Source organism: Hyla sarda, chromosome 3 (genome assembly GCF_029499605.1).
Source record: "Hyla sarda isolate aHylSar1 chromosome 3, aHylSar1.hap1, whole genome shotgun sequence".
Taxonomy (NCBI): Eukaryota; Metazoa; Chordata; class Amphibia; order Anura; family Hylidae; genus Hyla; species Hyla sarda.
Window position 1 is genome coordinate 161,888,886 of NC_079191.1, and position 17,639 is coordinate 161,906,524.

Below are 17,639 nucleotides of genomic sequence, written 5' to 3' on the forward strand. Positions count from 1 at the left end.
TTTTTCCAGAAGTACAACAAAATCAAACCTATATCAGTAGGGTACCATTTTAACCGTATGGACCTACAGAATAAGGTGTCATTTTTACCGAAATATGCACTGGGTAGAAACGGAAGCCCCCAAAATTTACAAAATGGCGTTTTTTCTTCGATTTTGTCGCACAATTATTTTTTTTTCTATTTTGCCGTGAATTTTTAGGTAAAATGACTAATGTCACTGCAAAGTAGAATTGGTGACGCAAAAAGTAAGCCATAATATGGATTTTTAGGTGGAAAATTGAAAGGGTTATGATTTTTAATCCCTTAAGGACCAAGGACGTACCGGTACGTCCTTGGTCCTGCTCTTCTGATATAACGCGGGGTTACACAGTAACCCCGCGTCATATCATGGCGGGCCCGGCGTCATAGTGAAGCCGGGACCCGCCTCTAATAGCGCGCTCAAAGCTGAGCCGCGCGCTCAAAGCTGAGCCGCGCGACTAAAAGTGAAAGTGAAAGTTCCCGGCTAGCTCAGTCGGGCTGTTCGGGATAGCCGCGGCTAATCGCGGCATCCCGTATAGCTGACAGGACAGCGGGAGGGCCCCTTCTTGCCTCCTCGCTGTCCGATCGCTGAATGACTGCTCAATGCCTGAGATCCAGGCATGAGCAGTCATCCGGCAGAATCGTTGATCACTGGTTTCTTATGAGAAACCAGTGATCAACATAGAAGATCAGTGTGTGCAGTGTTATAGGTCCCTATGGGACCTATAACACTGCAAAAAAAAAGTGAAAAAAAAAAGTGAATAAAGATCATTTAACTCCTCCCCTATTAAAAGTTTGAATCACCCCCCTTTTCCAATAAAAAAAAAAAACACAGTGTAAATAAAAATAAAAATAAACATATGTGGTATCACCGCGTGCGGAAATGTCCGAATTATAAAAATATATCATTAATTAAACCGCTCGGTCAATGGCGTGCGCGCAAAAAAATTCCAAAGTCCAAAATAGTGCATTTTTGGTCACTTTTTATATCATTTAGTATAGATCAAGTGATCAATAAGTCCTATCAATGCAAAAATGGTACCGTTAAAAACTTCAGATCACGGCGCAAAAAATGAGCCCTCATACCGCCCCATACACGGAAAAATAAAAAAGTTATAGGGGTCAGAAGATGACAATTTTAAACGTATTAATTTTCCTGCATGTAGTTATGATTTTTTCCAGAAGTCCGACAAAATCAAACCTATATAAGTAGGGTATCATTTTAATCGTATGGACCTACAGAATACATATCAGGTGTCATTTTTACCGAAAAATGTACTACGTAGAAACGGAAGCCCCCAAAAGTTACAAAACAGCGTTTTTTTTTTCAATTTTGTTGCACAATGATTTTTTTTCCCGCTTCACCATAGATTTTTGGGCAAAATGACTGACGTCATTACAAAGTAGAATTGGTGGCGCAAAAAGTAAGCCATCATATGGATTTTTAGGTGTAAATTTGAAAGAGTTATGATTTTTTAAAAGCAAGGAGCAAAAAACGAAAATGCAAAAACGGAAAAACCTCCGGTCCTTAAGGGGTTAAAAGGTAAGGAGGAAAAAACGAAAGTGCAAAAACTGAAAAACCCTGAGTCCTTAAGGGGTTAAAGAAGCGATCTGATTGGTTGTTATGGGCAACTGGACAACTTTTCCTCTGGACAGGTTTTTATAAATCTCCCCCATAGTGTTTGTTTGTTTTAATATTTTATAACATTTGCAGAATTTTTTTTTTTTTTTTTTATATCTGGACAAAACCTTTAAGGCAGAAGAAAAATATAGTAATATCTGGTCAGAGGTATACAAAATGTATATTAACTACAGAACAGGAAACCACAAAAAATATTAATAAAGCCTTTTAACAGAAGTTCTATGATTTCTTCTTTCTAGGCATTAAAAGTGGCCCATGCTGGTATATCTCTTTCTGAACAAGAAGCGTCTGTTGCCTCTCCATTCACGTCACATACTCCTAACATACAATGCATCCCACAGTTGATCAAGTATGTCATGGAGCCAATACTTCCTATTTTCATGTTCTTAGTAGTTTGACAAAACTGTAGAGGTATTTTGCTGTCGTCCGAATGGTATAATATACCTTATATCAAAGTTAAAGGGGTTATCCAGCAATTGAAAAACAGAGATCATTTTTTTCAAAGACTTTCCTGTCTCTTTCCAGTTTGGGTGTGGTTCTGCAGCTCAGTTCCATTGAAGTGAATGGAGCCACATTGTAATACCACACCCAAAGGGGAGACAGACAGAGAGCGGTCTATGAAAGAAATTAGGCCTGTTTTCTTTTTATTCCTGGATAATTCCTTTAACAGTGAAATATAGCATGCAGTTATTTCCCATTCCTCCAAGTAGCATTAATTACCTCTTCTCCCTCACTTTCTCTTGTTAAAGTGTACCTCAACTTTTATTTAACTTTTTTCCAAAATACTTTTTGAGCAATCTTATAAATGTGTGCCATATATTGTCAGGCAATTCATTCTGATTATGGCTAAACTGGTCCCCAGAAGCTACATCCACAAATTCTTCCAGAAGAAGCTCCCCATTGTGGTTATAAACTGTTACTGGGAACACAGTGGGGGAGATTTATCAAAATCTGTCTATAGAAAGAGTTGCTGAGTTGGCTATAGCCACCAATCAGATTGCTTCTTTCATTTTGCAGAGGTCATGTTAAAAATGAAAGGAGCAATCTGATTGGTTGCTATGGGCAACTGGGCATATTTTCCTCTGGACAGGTTTTGATAAATCTCCCCCATTGTGTGGTCAGGCAGGGCTGAGAGCACAAGGTGCGTAGGGCTGGTGCTATAAATACCAGTAGTCTCTCTCTATCCTGCTGGTTTAGCAATATCCTAAGCTGATCACTGAGCAGGATCATTACAGGTCAACTACATATAGCATAATTATATAAGGTAAATGAGATCATAAAAAAGATATGGGGATATATCAAAGGATTTATGTGTTTTTTTTATGGGTTTGTCACAGGATTTTGTTAAATGTGTGACTTTTTCTGTGACTTTTGGTTTACACAAGAAACCAAGGTTTGCAGTAACCTTAATGCAGTGGTAATGGATTTATCATAGCGATTTGTCACAGAATTTGTCGCAAATTTGTCGCAAATCTACAAAAGCCAAGACCTGTCTTACAAAACTGGCTGTGTAAAAAGTTGCATATTTTGGCGCAAATGGGTTAAAAACATCTTTTAAATAAGAAACCAAACAGAGTAGGAACCAATCAGTTCCACCATGCTTATTCATATCTTGCACCATTTGATAAATTTGGTTTATGCCTTATACGTATCCATATCCAGACCTCCATGGGTTGATACATTTTATTTCCATTGACAGTTTTTTTTTACTTTACAGGATAAGTAATGGATCTGTCTTTTCCATTGCTAATTTGGAGCTTATTGTTAGCTTGTTAAAGGACAAGTTCTAATCTCCATTATTACCTTGTCACCCACCGGCACCAGGGAAATAGAAGTGTATTATTAGTCTCTGGGCTGTAGCAGGCTGGCATTATTTTGTCTGGGAAGAGCCAACATAATGCCAGTCTTCCACTGCTTTGTTTTGTACATGTCTGGTTATAAAAAATAAAAGGAACCCCAACAATTTCCTTGTCCACCATCCAGACATAGGTAGCACCTTTATAACACCCCTGTCTCTTCATTACATCACTAGATACCCCTGTATCTTCATTATACCCTCTGGGCCTCATTTTCTATGAATGGAGTGTAGGTTTCTTTGTGTGTTTTAATTTCCCACAATTTTTTTTTCCACGGTATTTACTAATGTTTCCCTATATTTTCCACTTTCCCTACATTTTGCTTTTTTTAACACATGCTCTGATCTGTAGGATTTTCCTCAGCTGAAATCCACCACATTTCTGTGGAAACCTTAGTAAATATGTTGGGTTTTTGTGAAAATGTAGGGAACACGCCCCTTTTTGGTGACCATGCCCCCTTTTCCCGACGGGTTTTCTTAGAAAAATGAAGAGTTAGTCAGGTTTTTTTTAATTCTAATGAAAATTCTGGAGCAATTTCTGGTGCAGAAAGAATTTCTGGCGCACAACCCAATAAAACATGTCAGGTTTGAAATAGTAAATGAGGGCCTCTGTCTTTGCATTTTCAGATGCTTGGCAGAGGAACTTTTTTTTCCACTGCCCATTATGTGTCCTGCCATTGACAGCCAGCCACAGTTGCCTTTGTTGGTATTGGTGTTCTGAAAGATATACCTGGACTGCTACAGACTGGAACAGTATTATCTTTAGTGTTAAACCCAGGTTCTTTTTGGGATCAAACAATAGTCAGGTTCAAGAATGGTGGCCCCATGGTAAGCACATAAATCCTGTCTTTGTGTATTGAGTGATGATCTGACAGTAGTCATCCCTAGTAATGTTACGAGGGACCCCAACAACTTAGCGATATGTGCAGGACATCTTGCGGCCACATATGTTGCCTCTCATGGCTTCCAACTGGCATTTATCAGGAAGATCATGCTTTCTCACAAACAGCAAGGTAGAGGAGGAGACAAAAAGGCATGTTCCCTCGTGTAGTATCTAGAGTGGGTACTAACCTTATAGAGTATTACTAGGAGATAGGCACAACTCTATGAAAGGCAGATAAGTATACAGTATGCTACTCAAATGACCTGATTCATTAGCCAAGAGGTACGAATATGAAGACAGGAACAAATGAGGAACAGAAAAGGAGTCTTGTTGAGCACCGCTGTCAGTATGTAAGGAAAACATTATATGACACAGTTGCACAGGACTAGTTTTATTTATTAAAAAAAATAGAAAGCACAGTGCTTTTTTTATTTTTTATTTTTTTTTATAAGAGCACCACATGCCTTCTCCCAGAAACAGTGAAAGTCGGATAACACTTTAACTCTTATTTCATATGAATGGAAAAGTTATGAAAACAAGCACAAGCATTTCTATTATATGTGAAATGGGCCTGAGAAGACATGTCCTAGTTAATGTTTTCTATACACTATATTGTATAATTATATGATTTACAATATTTGGGGTTCTTCAGAGCAATCATATTGACATTGAAGAGCTGTATGTTTTTCTCTTATCTAAAGCCATAAAGTCAAATAATAACTTGTAGCAGTCACTGGTGGGGGAACGGGGGCAAGGGTGCTTTAAATAAGCACTGTCAGATACAAAAACTTTTGATATGTTATAAACCAATAGGTTTTGCAATTGCTTTCATTAGAAAATGTTCAGTATTTTTGTAACGCCGAGCGCTCCGGGTCCCGTATCCATCCTGGAGCGCTCGCGGCATCTGGTCTCCTGCAGCGCCCCGGTCTCTCACTCTGACCGGGAGCGCTGCTACAGTGCTGTCGACGGGGATACGATCCGCATGGCGGCACTAGTCCACTTGTGGATCGCATCCTGCTCTGATTATCTGCCCTGTCCTCTGTCTCAGCCCCGGCGCGTGCGGTCCCGCTTTCTAGGGCGCACGCGTGCCGGGTCTCTCAGATTTAAAGGGCCAGTGCACCATTAATTGGTGCCTGGCCCAATCTGTTCCTAATCAGTTCTAATTACTGTGAATACTATATAAACTCACTTCCCTTTCCTGTTCCTGCCGGATCTTGTTGCCTGGTGCCTTGTGAAAGCGTTTAGTGTGTGCCATAACCTGTGTATCCAGACCTACTGCTGTTGCCCCTGACTACGTACCATTGCCGCCTGCCCTGACCTTCTGCTACGTCTGACCTCGCCTCTGTCTAGTCCTTCTGTACCACGCCTATCTCAGCTGTCAGTGGGGTCGAGTCGCTATCGGGGGATACGACCTGGGAGTTACTGCGGCAGCAAGCCCATCCCGCCTTGCGGCGGGCTCTGGTGAAAACCAGTAACTCCTTAGAACCGGTCCACTGGTACGGCCCGCATCATCGCCTCACTGACCAGAGGATCCACTACCTGCATACCAGTCCGGATAGTGACAATTTTATACTGAAAAAGCCAGCCAAACAACTGCCCCTCCTGCCTGCTTGGACACATACTATTTCTGCTGTGTCCATGCGTCATGGACCCACTTCCTTGATTGACAGCTGTGAGCACAGGACTCACAGCTGGAGGAAAAATCCTCCCACTGTCAGCTTGTGTTCTGCTACTGTCAGTGAGGACAAGCTGGGAGTTGTAGTTTTGCTAATGCCAGGGGAGATGTGAGCAGACAGCATACTGAGGGAGGGGGTGGAGACCTGCACAGTTAGGCCACGCCCCCTCCCTTTGAGAGGAATTCAGACTAGTGAGCTAAATTAAAAGTATAATAAAAAGTAAATAAAGATGCTAGACACATAAAAATGTGATGTACATGGTCAGGATTAAGTACTGATTGATATATTAAAAACTATTTTTTTTGGGGGGGGGGATCTGACAGGTACGCTTTAAAGAGACAAGCAAGTGTTTTAAAACTTTGATTTTACCCAAAGACACATGTATAACTAATGTCTAAGAGCCATAAAAGAGCCCCCATATAATACTGTTGGGTAGACTAGTCTAACTTAGTACTTAGTACTTAGTACTGAGCAAAGTGATGGCAACATGTATGGCTAAGGAAGATAAACAAATCGTACCAGCTTGTTTAAAAATACACTGCACTAGAAAAAATGTTATACGTTTTAAAATCCAGCATCCACTCAACCATTCACCCCCCCCCCCCCCCCCCCAAAAAAAAAAAAAAATCCTTTCTGGTGGCAGATGTCTGCTGGTATTTATACAATCATTATTTATGTGTGGTCCTATATATATCTGTGTTGCTCACTGTTCCTTACAGAGATCTAATCTTTGTGCATAGTCTTTTATATTTCCTTTGATATCACCCATATACTGCCTCTTGATCAGCTGGGAGAGCTGTTTGCAGGGCATTATGAGCTTTGCAAAGGTAATGTGGTCATTTCTTCAAAATGCTGCCAAGATTTTTAGTAGGTCCATCCAAACTAATCTGTCCCAAGTTTGAGTTTGTGCCAAACTTTAAGCAAAGTTCTGACTGAATTCATATGGTACAAGTTTGGTTTGCTCATCTTTAGTACATTGTTTATACAGATTTCTTTTTTAGTTGAATGAGACCCATATGCAGTACAGTTCTAATCTCCATCTAGTATTGTATGCTTGTTATCGTTTAGGGGGATTTCACAGAAACATTTTTGGGACAGTTTTTGTTCACTTTTTTGAGCCAAAGCCAAAAGTAGATCCCACAGAAAGGAGAAGTATAAGTCCTTCCTTTATAATTTCCATGCATTTTGAATCCACTCCTGGCTTTGATTCAAAAACTTAAGGAAAAGCTTGCTCAATACTTTGTGTGTGAAACTACCCTTAAAGGGGTACTCTACTGGCCAGTCTTCAGAACTAAATGTTCTGAATGCTGTTTTTGCGCAATGGGGATCGGACACGCCATTTGTGAGGTCACAGCCATGCCCCCTCAATACAAGTCTATGGGAGCGGGCATGATGGCTGTCACACCGCCTCTCATTGACTGCCACGCCCCCTCCTATTGACTTGCATTGGGGGTGTACGTGACCATGACATCACTAGGGGCTTGGCCGACCCCCTCAGGGCAAAAACAGCATTCAGAACATTTAGTTCTGAATGCTGGCCAGTGGAGTACCCCTTTAAGAAGGGTTATCAAGCCTGAAAAAAATGGATACACCATCAATTATAGATTGGAAACAATCCAAAACCTTGCTACAGATAATATGCTGATTGCAGATACAAGCCAATAGTTTGCCAATATTAGACCCGCTGATCTAATATTTTTGGATTATCCTGAGAACAGACTGGATAACCTCTTTAAATATCTACGTTTGTGAAAGCAGTTCAATAACAAAAAATTGAGATTTTGGACCCATAAAATATAGATTAGGACACAAATTAGTATAGACTTATGAGTCTAGGAGTGCAAAAAAAAATAAAAAAATAACATTATTCACTTAAAAGGGAACCTGTCATCACTTTCATGCAGCCCAAACCATGAGTCACTGTGGTGGTTCCCAGGGGCTTTTAATTGTTTTACCAGAATTGATTGATAGATATTTCCCTATACGCAAACAGGGAAATATTTATCAATTAGCTGGAGAGATGGGCAGAAGCTGCCAGAGACCACCCCAATTACTTTTTGTTCAGGAAAAATGAAAGTGATGACAGGTTTCCTTTAAGCAACACTAAATCAACAACGCTTATACAACCAACCTAGTTAGAATAATAATCCTACTTTATAATCTTTTTAATCTGTATGTATGTGGAATTTGATTATTGCTTAATGTGATGATTGATGGGATGGCTACTGACCTACATTTTTTTCTGTTTAGGGAAGGAAGAGCAGCCTTGGTAACATCTTTCTGTGTATTCAAATACATGACACTTTATGCCATGATCCAGTTTGTTTGTCTACTGCTACTATACTGGGTAAATTCTCTTATTAATTAATGGCTTTTCTCTTTAACTATTGTTTTGATGTATAGTTCCTATTTTTCAATTTATAAAAAGTAACAATCAAATATGTAAATAGTAGAGAATACAGCAAAAGTGTAATTTAACTCCCCTTCAGGACCAGGCCAATTTTCATTTTCTGTGTTTTTGTATTCTCCTCCTTTTAAGAGACATCATTCTTTTTTTCCCATATGAAGACTTGTTTTTTGCACAGCGAAGTGTACTTTGAAATGACACCTTTCATTTTACCATAAAATGTAAGGCCAAAACAAAAACATATTATTAGTGGAGCGAAATTGTGATCTAGGTTTTCTTTCTTTTTTTTTTTTTGTGATGGGACTTCTTGTTCACTTTTTATTCATTTTTAATGTTATATGAGGTGACCAAAAATCAACAATTTTGGCATTTGGTATTTTGTACATTGAAGGCCTTTCATCTTGCAGGACTATAAATATGACATTTTTATAGTTCGGACAACTCCACCAGTGAGGATACTAAATATGTTTATTTTTTTTTTTTTTGCTTACACATTTTATTTGTACATTTTTTTAGGAATGGGTCATTTTTTATTTTTATTTTTTAAATTCCTCATAGGGGACTATTATAAACAATCTTCGGATTGCTGTCACTGTTCAGTTCTATGCTGTTGAGCAGTGATCTTGACACTTTGCTAGTACAGTCTGAGACGGTGGTGGTCCGGGTCCCAGTGATTGGACTCCTACTAATCAGCTACTTAACCCCTTTCCTGTAGATAGAGGAAACCTTCAACCTTCAACTTATAAAAAATGATAGCTTGTTTTTTCTTTCATTTTTCTTTCCATATTTTCTTATTTTCTATAGCAAATAAACATCCTTTCCAACTATCAACTCCTTGTTCAAGATGTGGCTGTGACTATAGTTGTCTGCTTAACAAGTAAGAAGCATGCATAATTCTGTATAATCTTATGTTATTTTGTGTTTTTCGACACACAGGCTTAAAGTGTTTTTCAACACATAAGAATCGTTATATTCACACACTTTTTTTTTTTTTAATTCAGCCGCTACTGTAGTTGTATAGAAATCTTCTGTTTTTGTAAGCAAACGATGCTCTAGAATTTGGATAAAAATCTTTATTACAGTTTACATTTGGGGAATTCATGAAAAGTGGAGTAGGTGAACATTTTTTTACTCCATTCATTCATGTGAAAATTTGCATTACAATTGAGAAAAACCCAACGAACTCTCCATTTTACTGAGAAAACCCAAAAAGAGGCCTGGCCATCAGCATAGGGGCGTGGCTGCCAAAAGGGCCGTGTCCACGGCATTTCTAAAAATCCCAACATATTTACTAATGTTTCCACATAAAATGTGGTGGATTTGAGCTGAGGAAAACTGTACAGTTCAGAGAAGGTGTAATAAAAAGCAAAATGTAGGGAAAAGTGCAAAATGTAAGGAAACCTTAATAAATACAGTGGAAAAATACTTGTAGGGAATTAAAAACACATGCTATATTGAACCTGATTTATAGAGGGAACATGGGGAAAGTTCCAGGATAACTTGGCACTTATTCTTATAAATCTCTTTTTATTCTGCACCAAGTAGTCATGTAGATGGTCCTACTCAGTGATTAACAGCTCCCTCTATATGCATGCCTTCTTGACTTCTTATTCCAGAATGAGCAGAAGTTTACATGGGTAAATGTGCTATCCTGAAACTCTTCCCACAAAACTATATATTTATACGCTCAGCTCCTCCTGTTCCATAACATAATGCTTGCAGAGTAGACTGCATTTTAAATGTGACATGTTCCCTATTTTTAAAGAGTGCCTGTCATCAAACCATATTTTCTAAACTAACTCAGATTATATTTCCTAACTACTCCTAACACCCCTCTTGACTTTCAATTTTTTTTCCAAGTTTTAAAAAGCTCTGTATCATCTTTCCCCTTGATCACATTGTGTGAGCTCCTGGCAGGAGAAAGTGGGCGTTCCCAGCAGGTACGATGTCACTGAAGACTGCGAGAGTTGTGCCTCTCCATGCCCCGCATGCACTTCCTGAGTCTGGTCTCCTGCCAGGGCGGGAGAAGACCAAACTAACTGTTTGACTTGCAGCAGGGAACAGAACAGAGCCACCTAGGGGCCATTTAAAAACATATAAAGGTTAAATATTATATAAAGTTTAGTTTGGCGACAGGTACTCTTTAAATTTTACATTGAGCACATGATAATAATGACTGTTTAGTGCTATGGAAATCAAGGCATACATGTATATAAGGCCAGGTTTCCACACAGGTTTTTTCTTGCATTTTTTTGGAAAACGGCTACTGCAGTTTTTGAGCCAAAGCCAGAAGTATATATAAAAGCAATAGGAAATATAAAGGGAGGACTTATACTTCTCCTTCCTACGGGATTTACTTCTGGCTTTGGTTATTAATTTATCATTTGCGATTTTTCTAAAATACACAAAATTACATAACAATGGTTGAAAAAAAAACTCTAAGCATAGACCACCCTCATTAGTAATCTGCGTTACATTGCAAGAAATGGTGTTGTGAAGTCATTTTGTTAGTTTTGGTGGACTTGCACATTGTTTATGAGACATCATGAAACTATATGATAAATTATATGCATGTCCGTCCAAAAAACCTACAATAAAAGTGACTTGAGAAATTACATACAAGACAACTCAGTGATTCATATCCCGCTATTTCTCTGCTGTATTATTTATCTACATGTTTATAGTATAAAGTTAAAACTAGAAAACATTCAGTAAGCCCAGTTCTTAGAACCAAAAACAATTATGTTGCATTTTCTATTTTATCTTTTTTTTCCAGTGAGTTTAAACCATGCATACCCCAAACTAGCTCCATACCGACCTCCAGCTCAGCTCATATCACCACCTCTCTTGCTGTCAGTTGTATTGCACTCACTTTTCTCTATAGCAATACAAGTATATGGATTCATTGTTGTCCAACAGCACCCTTGGTACACAGAAAACCCTTACACGTAAGCATCTATGCATTGTACTCTAGACCTTAAAATCGTATTACTTCATACTAATATTTTCTAATATGAGTCTGGAATAAACATTTACTTTAAAATTATTGTTAAAATTATTGTTGCACTAAAACAGAAATGTTCTTTTACGATAGGGTCACACATCACAGCATATTACACACAGCACAAAATTCACTACGCAGTGGGAAATAGTCTGTGTGTTCTCCTGTGAACAGACACACAAGGCTACCCGTGGCAGCCCTGTGTGCACAGTGAGGTTTGGAGGTGGGCCTGAGTGTCACAGTCACGTTGGCACGCTGGGCCTGCCTCCAAACCTCATTGCGGACGCAGGGCTGCCGTGGGTAGCCCTGTGTGTCTTTTCATAGGAGAATACACAGCATATTTCCTACTGCATTGTGTGAAATACCCTATGTATACGCTAAATGTGACCCTACCCTATAAAGAAATTATTCAAAACAACTACATTTTGAAATAATTTATGTTTAGATATTGCAACATGAGTTTATGTAACTATAAAATGTATCTTTTAAAGGAATCTGTCATCAGTGTCATCCATACTAATCTGTTGATACAGGGTTATTGTGTGGGTAACACTGATGAAAATCATACTTATCAATCTTATGTCCATGACTCTATTCTTTGGTAATCTTGGTCTTCTGAATATGGTAATAAGCCTTCTCCCAAGACCTTCAGTGCTCTGATGATCTATGTTTCCTGGAAATAATCATCGTTACGGCTCCTCCCTCTGTGCTGAGCCTGCTGTGCTACAAAATGGAGCTCCACTCTGCCGCTAATCCTTTTGGCTTTTTTTCACTCCTTTTTGGGGTTTTCAGCTCCTTGGCGGTTCTCCAAAATCGCAGCATGTTGAGCCACTGTCGATTTTTTTTGTCAAAATTTTAAAAATTTAAAAGATGGCAAGAAAAATATGTGGGTTTTAACTTTGGCGTTTTTGCAGGTGGTTTATATTATGTATAATGTATAGATGCGGCCAGTCGTTCTTCTATGGTCCCCTGCACTGCCGTATATATATACACCTATTCATATTTCCCGCAGAGAGCTGTGATTGGCCAGATGGTTAGAGCCAATCACAGCTCTCTGTGGGAAATAGGAATATGTGAATATATATATATGGCAGTGCAGGAGACCATAGAAGAGCGTCCGCCCGCACCTATACATTATACAGGAGGATCACAGCGGGTGTCAGGAGTGACATCCGCTTTGATCTTTCCTTAACTGCAGGTACTGCTACTCCCAACATGGAGCACAATCTGCTCCATGCTGGGAGCTGTAGTATCTGCATTAATAGACAGATCGCAACAGGTGTCAGAAGTTACACTCGCTGCAATCTGTCTATTAATGCAGGTACTACAGCTCCCAGCATGGATCAGAGAAAAAAAAGCACCAGAAAAATCGCCAGAATCAGGAAATTGCACTGGTGTTTTTTCAGGCATTTTTTCGTGCGTTTTTTTCAAGCAAGAAAACTCAGGACAAAAAACCAAGTAGATTCGAAGAGTTGCCTGGGATTAAAAAAAAGTTTTGGTTACTTTGCACAAAGGATTCCACTATTTTTCATTGTTGTAGCTGGAATTGCAGGGATTTCTAATCTCAGACAATTCCTTTAAAAGGGTCCGACTGCTGGAGCCCCCATGATCTTCTGCCTCCCAACACTCCTCACTCATGGAATGACCTACATTCCGTGCATGGATTGCTGTATATCCAGCTCTCCCATAGAGATACATGGAGGGGCGCATCGGTGACCGCAGTCTGACCCCCCCCTGAGATCAGACACTTATCTCCTATCCCTCGGATAGGGGATAAGCTCTTCTGTACCAGAGTTCTCTTTCAATTGAATGTATTTACATGGGAATATTAGGAGTTTATTAGGAGCTTATACAACATGCCTTAATATGACACTCACTGCGGTCCATGGGGGACATACTGATAACAATTTCCTAATAGGTGAATAGAAGTAGGATCTCTAGTACAGATTTGAAAGAATAAAGTATATAGTAACCAATCACAGCTCAGCTTTCACTTTACCAAAGATTGCCAAGATATGAAAGCTGAGCTGTGATAGGTTGTAATGGGCAAAAACAGACAATTTTGATTTCATGCAGATTGATAAATCTGGGCCCACTTGTGCACAAAGATGTTAAATATCCAATTATATACTGATCATAACATTTCTTAAGAAATACTGTGGAATTAATATGAAAACAAAAAACAAAAAAAACTTTTATTGATTTTTTTAGCGCTTGCATTTATGGAAACATCAGTCTTATGAATATCAGCGAACTTGGTCTCAATACGACTGAAAATACACAATCAAGCTTTTGGCTGAACATGAGCCATAAAAGCTATGAGACGACAACCTTGTGGCTCCTGACAACTTTTCATTGCATAATAGTGGCTTTTGTTTTCTCAAAAGGCAAGCCATTTCGACAGCCAATCTATACCAATTGTAAGTATAACTATTCTCCATAATAACAATTTAATGGAAATTAAATAATATAGGAGGAAAAGTCCAAATCTTATTTTATTTATTTATTTATTTTTTTCGCAGATGCATTTTCTGCTGTATTGGCGGTCCAGGTGGGAGTCTGTATTTTCCTGTTATTTGCTGACATACAGAGTATATACATTGTATTGGAGGTAAGTAAACACTATCAGGTCATTTTAAGTGTATATAAACTGAACAGAGTTTTAGGCTAGATAATAGTCTGACAATTAAATATTACAATGACAATTAAATGTCAAGTAAGATAATCCAATGATAACACTGTGGACTTGTTTTGTGCTTCCAGTTTAAATCTCATATACAGTATGTACACTGTGATTTGTTAAATACTTGTCAGGATCTGAATTTATACTGACTAAGCTTTATATCAGTATATCACTTATCTATTAAATGTAAGGTGTTATTATATCATCTTGTAATCTCCACATGAACAAACACCGTTCGTATTTTGCAAGAATATTATATAATAACATACTTAAAGGGAACCTGTCATCAGTTTCATGCAGTGGGAACCGTGGTAAACAGGAAACACTCATTGGCTTCCTCCCTTATTACAATGGTGTGTGATTAACTGTAAAATGTTGTATCATTACCAAAATCATAGTTATAAAGCTGACAAGGAACAGGGTTTCAATTCACTGGGGTGGCCCCTGTGGCTTTTCCAACCCAATCAGCCTAGTCTGATAGATTTCTCTCCATACCCAAATAGGGAGAACTCTATCAGTTGTGGTTTCTCTTTAAATTACATTATATATTAGCAATTACATTTTTATTAGTTTAAGAACAAAGAATAGATACAAACAAGCCTTGGTGGAGGCTAACAGAAGAACAAGGGTATGAAATCAACTACACAGTATATATGCACATAACATCAAAATCAACATCTCAAGAACGGGGAGGAGAGCTCTTTAATTGCTCTAAGGCAGTCAGTTATTCCCCTCCAAGGGGAAGGGGGAGAGAATAATTGGAGGGGGGGGTGGGTAAAGAAGAAGGAGGTGGGGGAAGGGGTACTACGGATCGGAGTAACACGGTGTCGGAGTGACCGGGCATAAGAGGCTCTCACTCCGCAAAATGCACGCCAAGCAAAGCTCGTACAGGCTTTAGAAATGATGTGAAGGTATAAAGAAATAAAAACAAGTAAGTAAATAAATAAATTAATTAATAAATAATGGTCTTCATGATGAGGGTGCAAGTGGATTCGGAGTGACCGGGCATAAGAGGCTCTCACTCCGCAACATGCACGCGAAGCAAAGCTCGTACAGGCTTTAGAAATGGTGTGAAGGTATAAAGAAATAAAAACAAGTAAGTAAATAAATAAATAAATTAATAAATAACGGTCTTCATGATGAGGGTGCAAGTGGATTCTAAAAGGAGTAGAGACGCTGGAAGGAGATATACATATTCACAGGTGTAATAAACGGGAAGTCTCAGGCACCTGAACCACACCCAGAATGTCTCAGCCAGGGATCCCAGACACATAGGAATTTGGCATGGGAGCGTTCAGCCCTACTGGACATCTCTTCAAACCTACAGAGTTGATTAACTTTGGACGTCCACTCTGCAATTGTAGGTGGGTTTGAATTAAGCCACCTCAGGGGGACCAGCGACTTAGCCTCAGCAAGAAGGTGGGCTAGTAGGGTATCTTTATGGGGCCCATGAAGAACCAACCCAGGGTCAAGTGTAATTGGTTTGGGGAGGAAGGAGTTAATAGAGCATTCCACTTCTGACCAAAAGCTAGCGATAGCTAGCGATAGAGGGGGGGGGGGGGGGGGTAGGGTGACCAGGGTGATCATAAGCAAGAAATAGTGAGTTTCCGGGAATTAGGGAGCAGGTCTCAGTATGGTGAGGCTGGGGAAATCAAGGGTCACTGACCGGTATGTTGAGGCTGACAGTATCCGCAACAAGGAAGATGAGAAACAGCACACTGATAGAAGTAGACAGTCTCTGCATCGGAACGTCAGGGCTGTGTACACGGCTGCCAAGATCAGTGGAGCCGCAACGGGGATCTCAGCGGTGAGGAGGAATGTCCTTCTGCGGGGTGTTCTTCTTGTCAGCTTTGGTGCCGTAGACCAGGGTCCATCCATCCATTTTCGGGAGCGGTGGCAGCGACTTCAGACCCGTGACTGGAAGCCAAGAAGGTATGTCCATGAGTTGTATTCCCAGGGCAGGCCACACCAGGGCAAGGTCTGCAGGTGTCTTCACTATGATGCGGCGGGTACCATGTGAGATGGAGAGGCCGAGCCAGGCGTATTGAAGGCCCAAACCGCGAAGTTGCTCCAGCAGGAATCTTTTAGCCAAAATTGACGGGGCAATGTCCTGGTACAGGGCGACCTCTGCTTCGCTGTAGGTGAGTTGCCTCTTCTCTCTGGCAGCCTGTAAGATGGCTGCCGTAGGCTGCCGTATCGAAGTAGGACAGAAGACCACAAATGACATCCCTCGGGGGGTCAGATGGTTTAGGTTTCGGGCGCAGTGAGCGGGGGATCCTTTCTATCACTATGGCCCCTGCCCGCTCCTGACCCAGCAAGCCCACAAAAATGTTGCGTGCGACCCTCTCTAGGGCCCCCGCCACCCACAATTCTGGAATACCTTTAAAGCAAACATTTTTTCTCCTGCTCCTGTTCTCCTGGTCCTCGATGAGGGAGTATGTGGTGTTGAGATGTGCTTCCATGAGCTCTGCTCGGTCGGCAACGGCCGCGGAGTGTGAGGTCAGGGACGAACAGGCGGCTTCCAGCGCTTTAGTCCTGGTGCCTATCGTGAGGACTTCCGACTTTATCTCCGCCAACTCCACTAGCACCGGTTTCACAGCCTGGGCGAGGGCCTTCTTCATGAAGGTCTTCAAGAAGCACTGTATGACCACTGCAGGCAAGCAACCTTCTGTGTCGCTGTCCTGGTCTCCGTCATCGGCGGGTTCAGGCTGGGAAGAAGTGTCCGGCGCCATTTTGAGAAGGCGCGCTGGTGAGACACCCCCTTTCTTTTTAAGGAATTTTGACATGTCCGCTTGGCTCTTGCCTGGTCTCGGGGAGTCACTGGGTTCGCCAGAGGTTCCGCGACCAATCTTGACCATTTTCAGCTAAAAGAAAGGTATGTAGAGGCAGTAATCAGCGAGGCAGACGGGAGAGCTGCAGCTCACATGTCCATTCCAGTCCGTGGCTAGGCTCCGCCTTACAGTATATATTAGTAGAAAGTAGCCCCCCATCCGAACTCCTATTTGTGGGTCTGTTGGAGTAAGCATGCTAAATTGTATTTTGTAAGCTTCCTTGGTCAATAGGAGTCACGTGGTTGAAGCACCTTAACTAGATAGGTCATAATTTAAAATTAATAGTATATTAAAGCAGTATTCCATATCTAAGGATAGGGGATAAGTTTCAGATTGCGGGGGTCTGACCGCTGGGGCCTGACTGCTGGGGCCTCCCGCAATCTCCTGCATGGTGCACCGACAGCCTGCGGGAAAGGGGCGTGTTGACCACCGCACAAAGCAGCGGCTGACATGCCCCCTCAATACATCTCTGTGGCAGAGCCGAAGCGATGCCTTTGGCAATCTCCGGCTCTGCCATAGCGATGTATTGAGGGGGCGTGTCGGCCACCGCTTCTTGCGATGGTCAACACGTGCAATCTGGCCAGCGAGCAGGGGCCCCATACAGAGAGATCACAGGGGGCCCCATCTGTTGGACCCCCGCGATA

General features: G+C 40.8%; 1 protein-coding gene across 1 annotated transcript in view; it reads left to right on the forward strand.

Annotated features, from left to right (window-relative positions):
* LOC130360998 (probable cation-transporting ATPase 13A4) overlaps nt 1-17,639 on the forward strand; it is an 82,067-nt gene that overhangs the window by 45,688 nt on the left and 18,740 nt on the right. The window contains exons 22-27 of the mRNA XM_056563555.1: nt 1,899-2,008; nt 8,324-8,420; nt 9,285-9,357; nt 11,257-11,428; nt 13,693-13,901; nt 14,004-14,092. Of these exons, the coding sequence (XP_056419530.1) occupies nt 1,899-2,008; nt 8,324-8,420; nt 9,285-9,357; nt 11,257-11,428; nt 13,693-13,901; nt 14,004-14,092 (750 nt within the window). The remainder of the gene's footprint in view (nt 1-1,898; nt 2,009-8,323; nt 8,421-9,284; nt 9,358-11,256; nt 11,429-13,692; nt 13,902-14,003; nt 14,093-17,639) is intronic.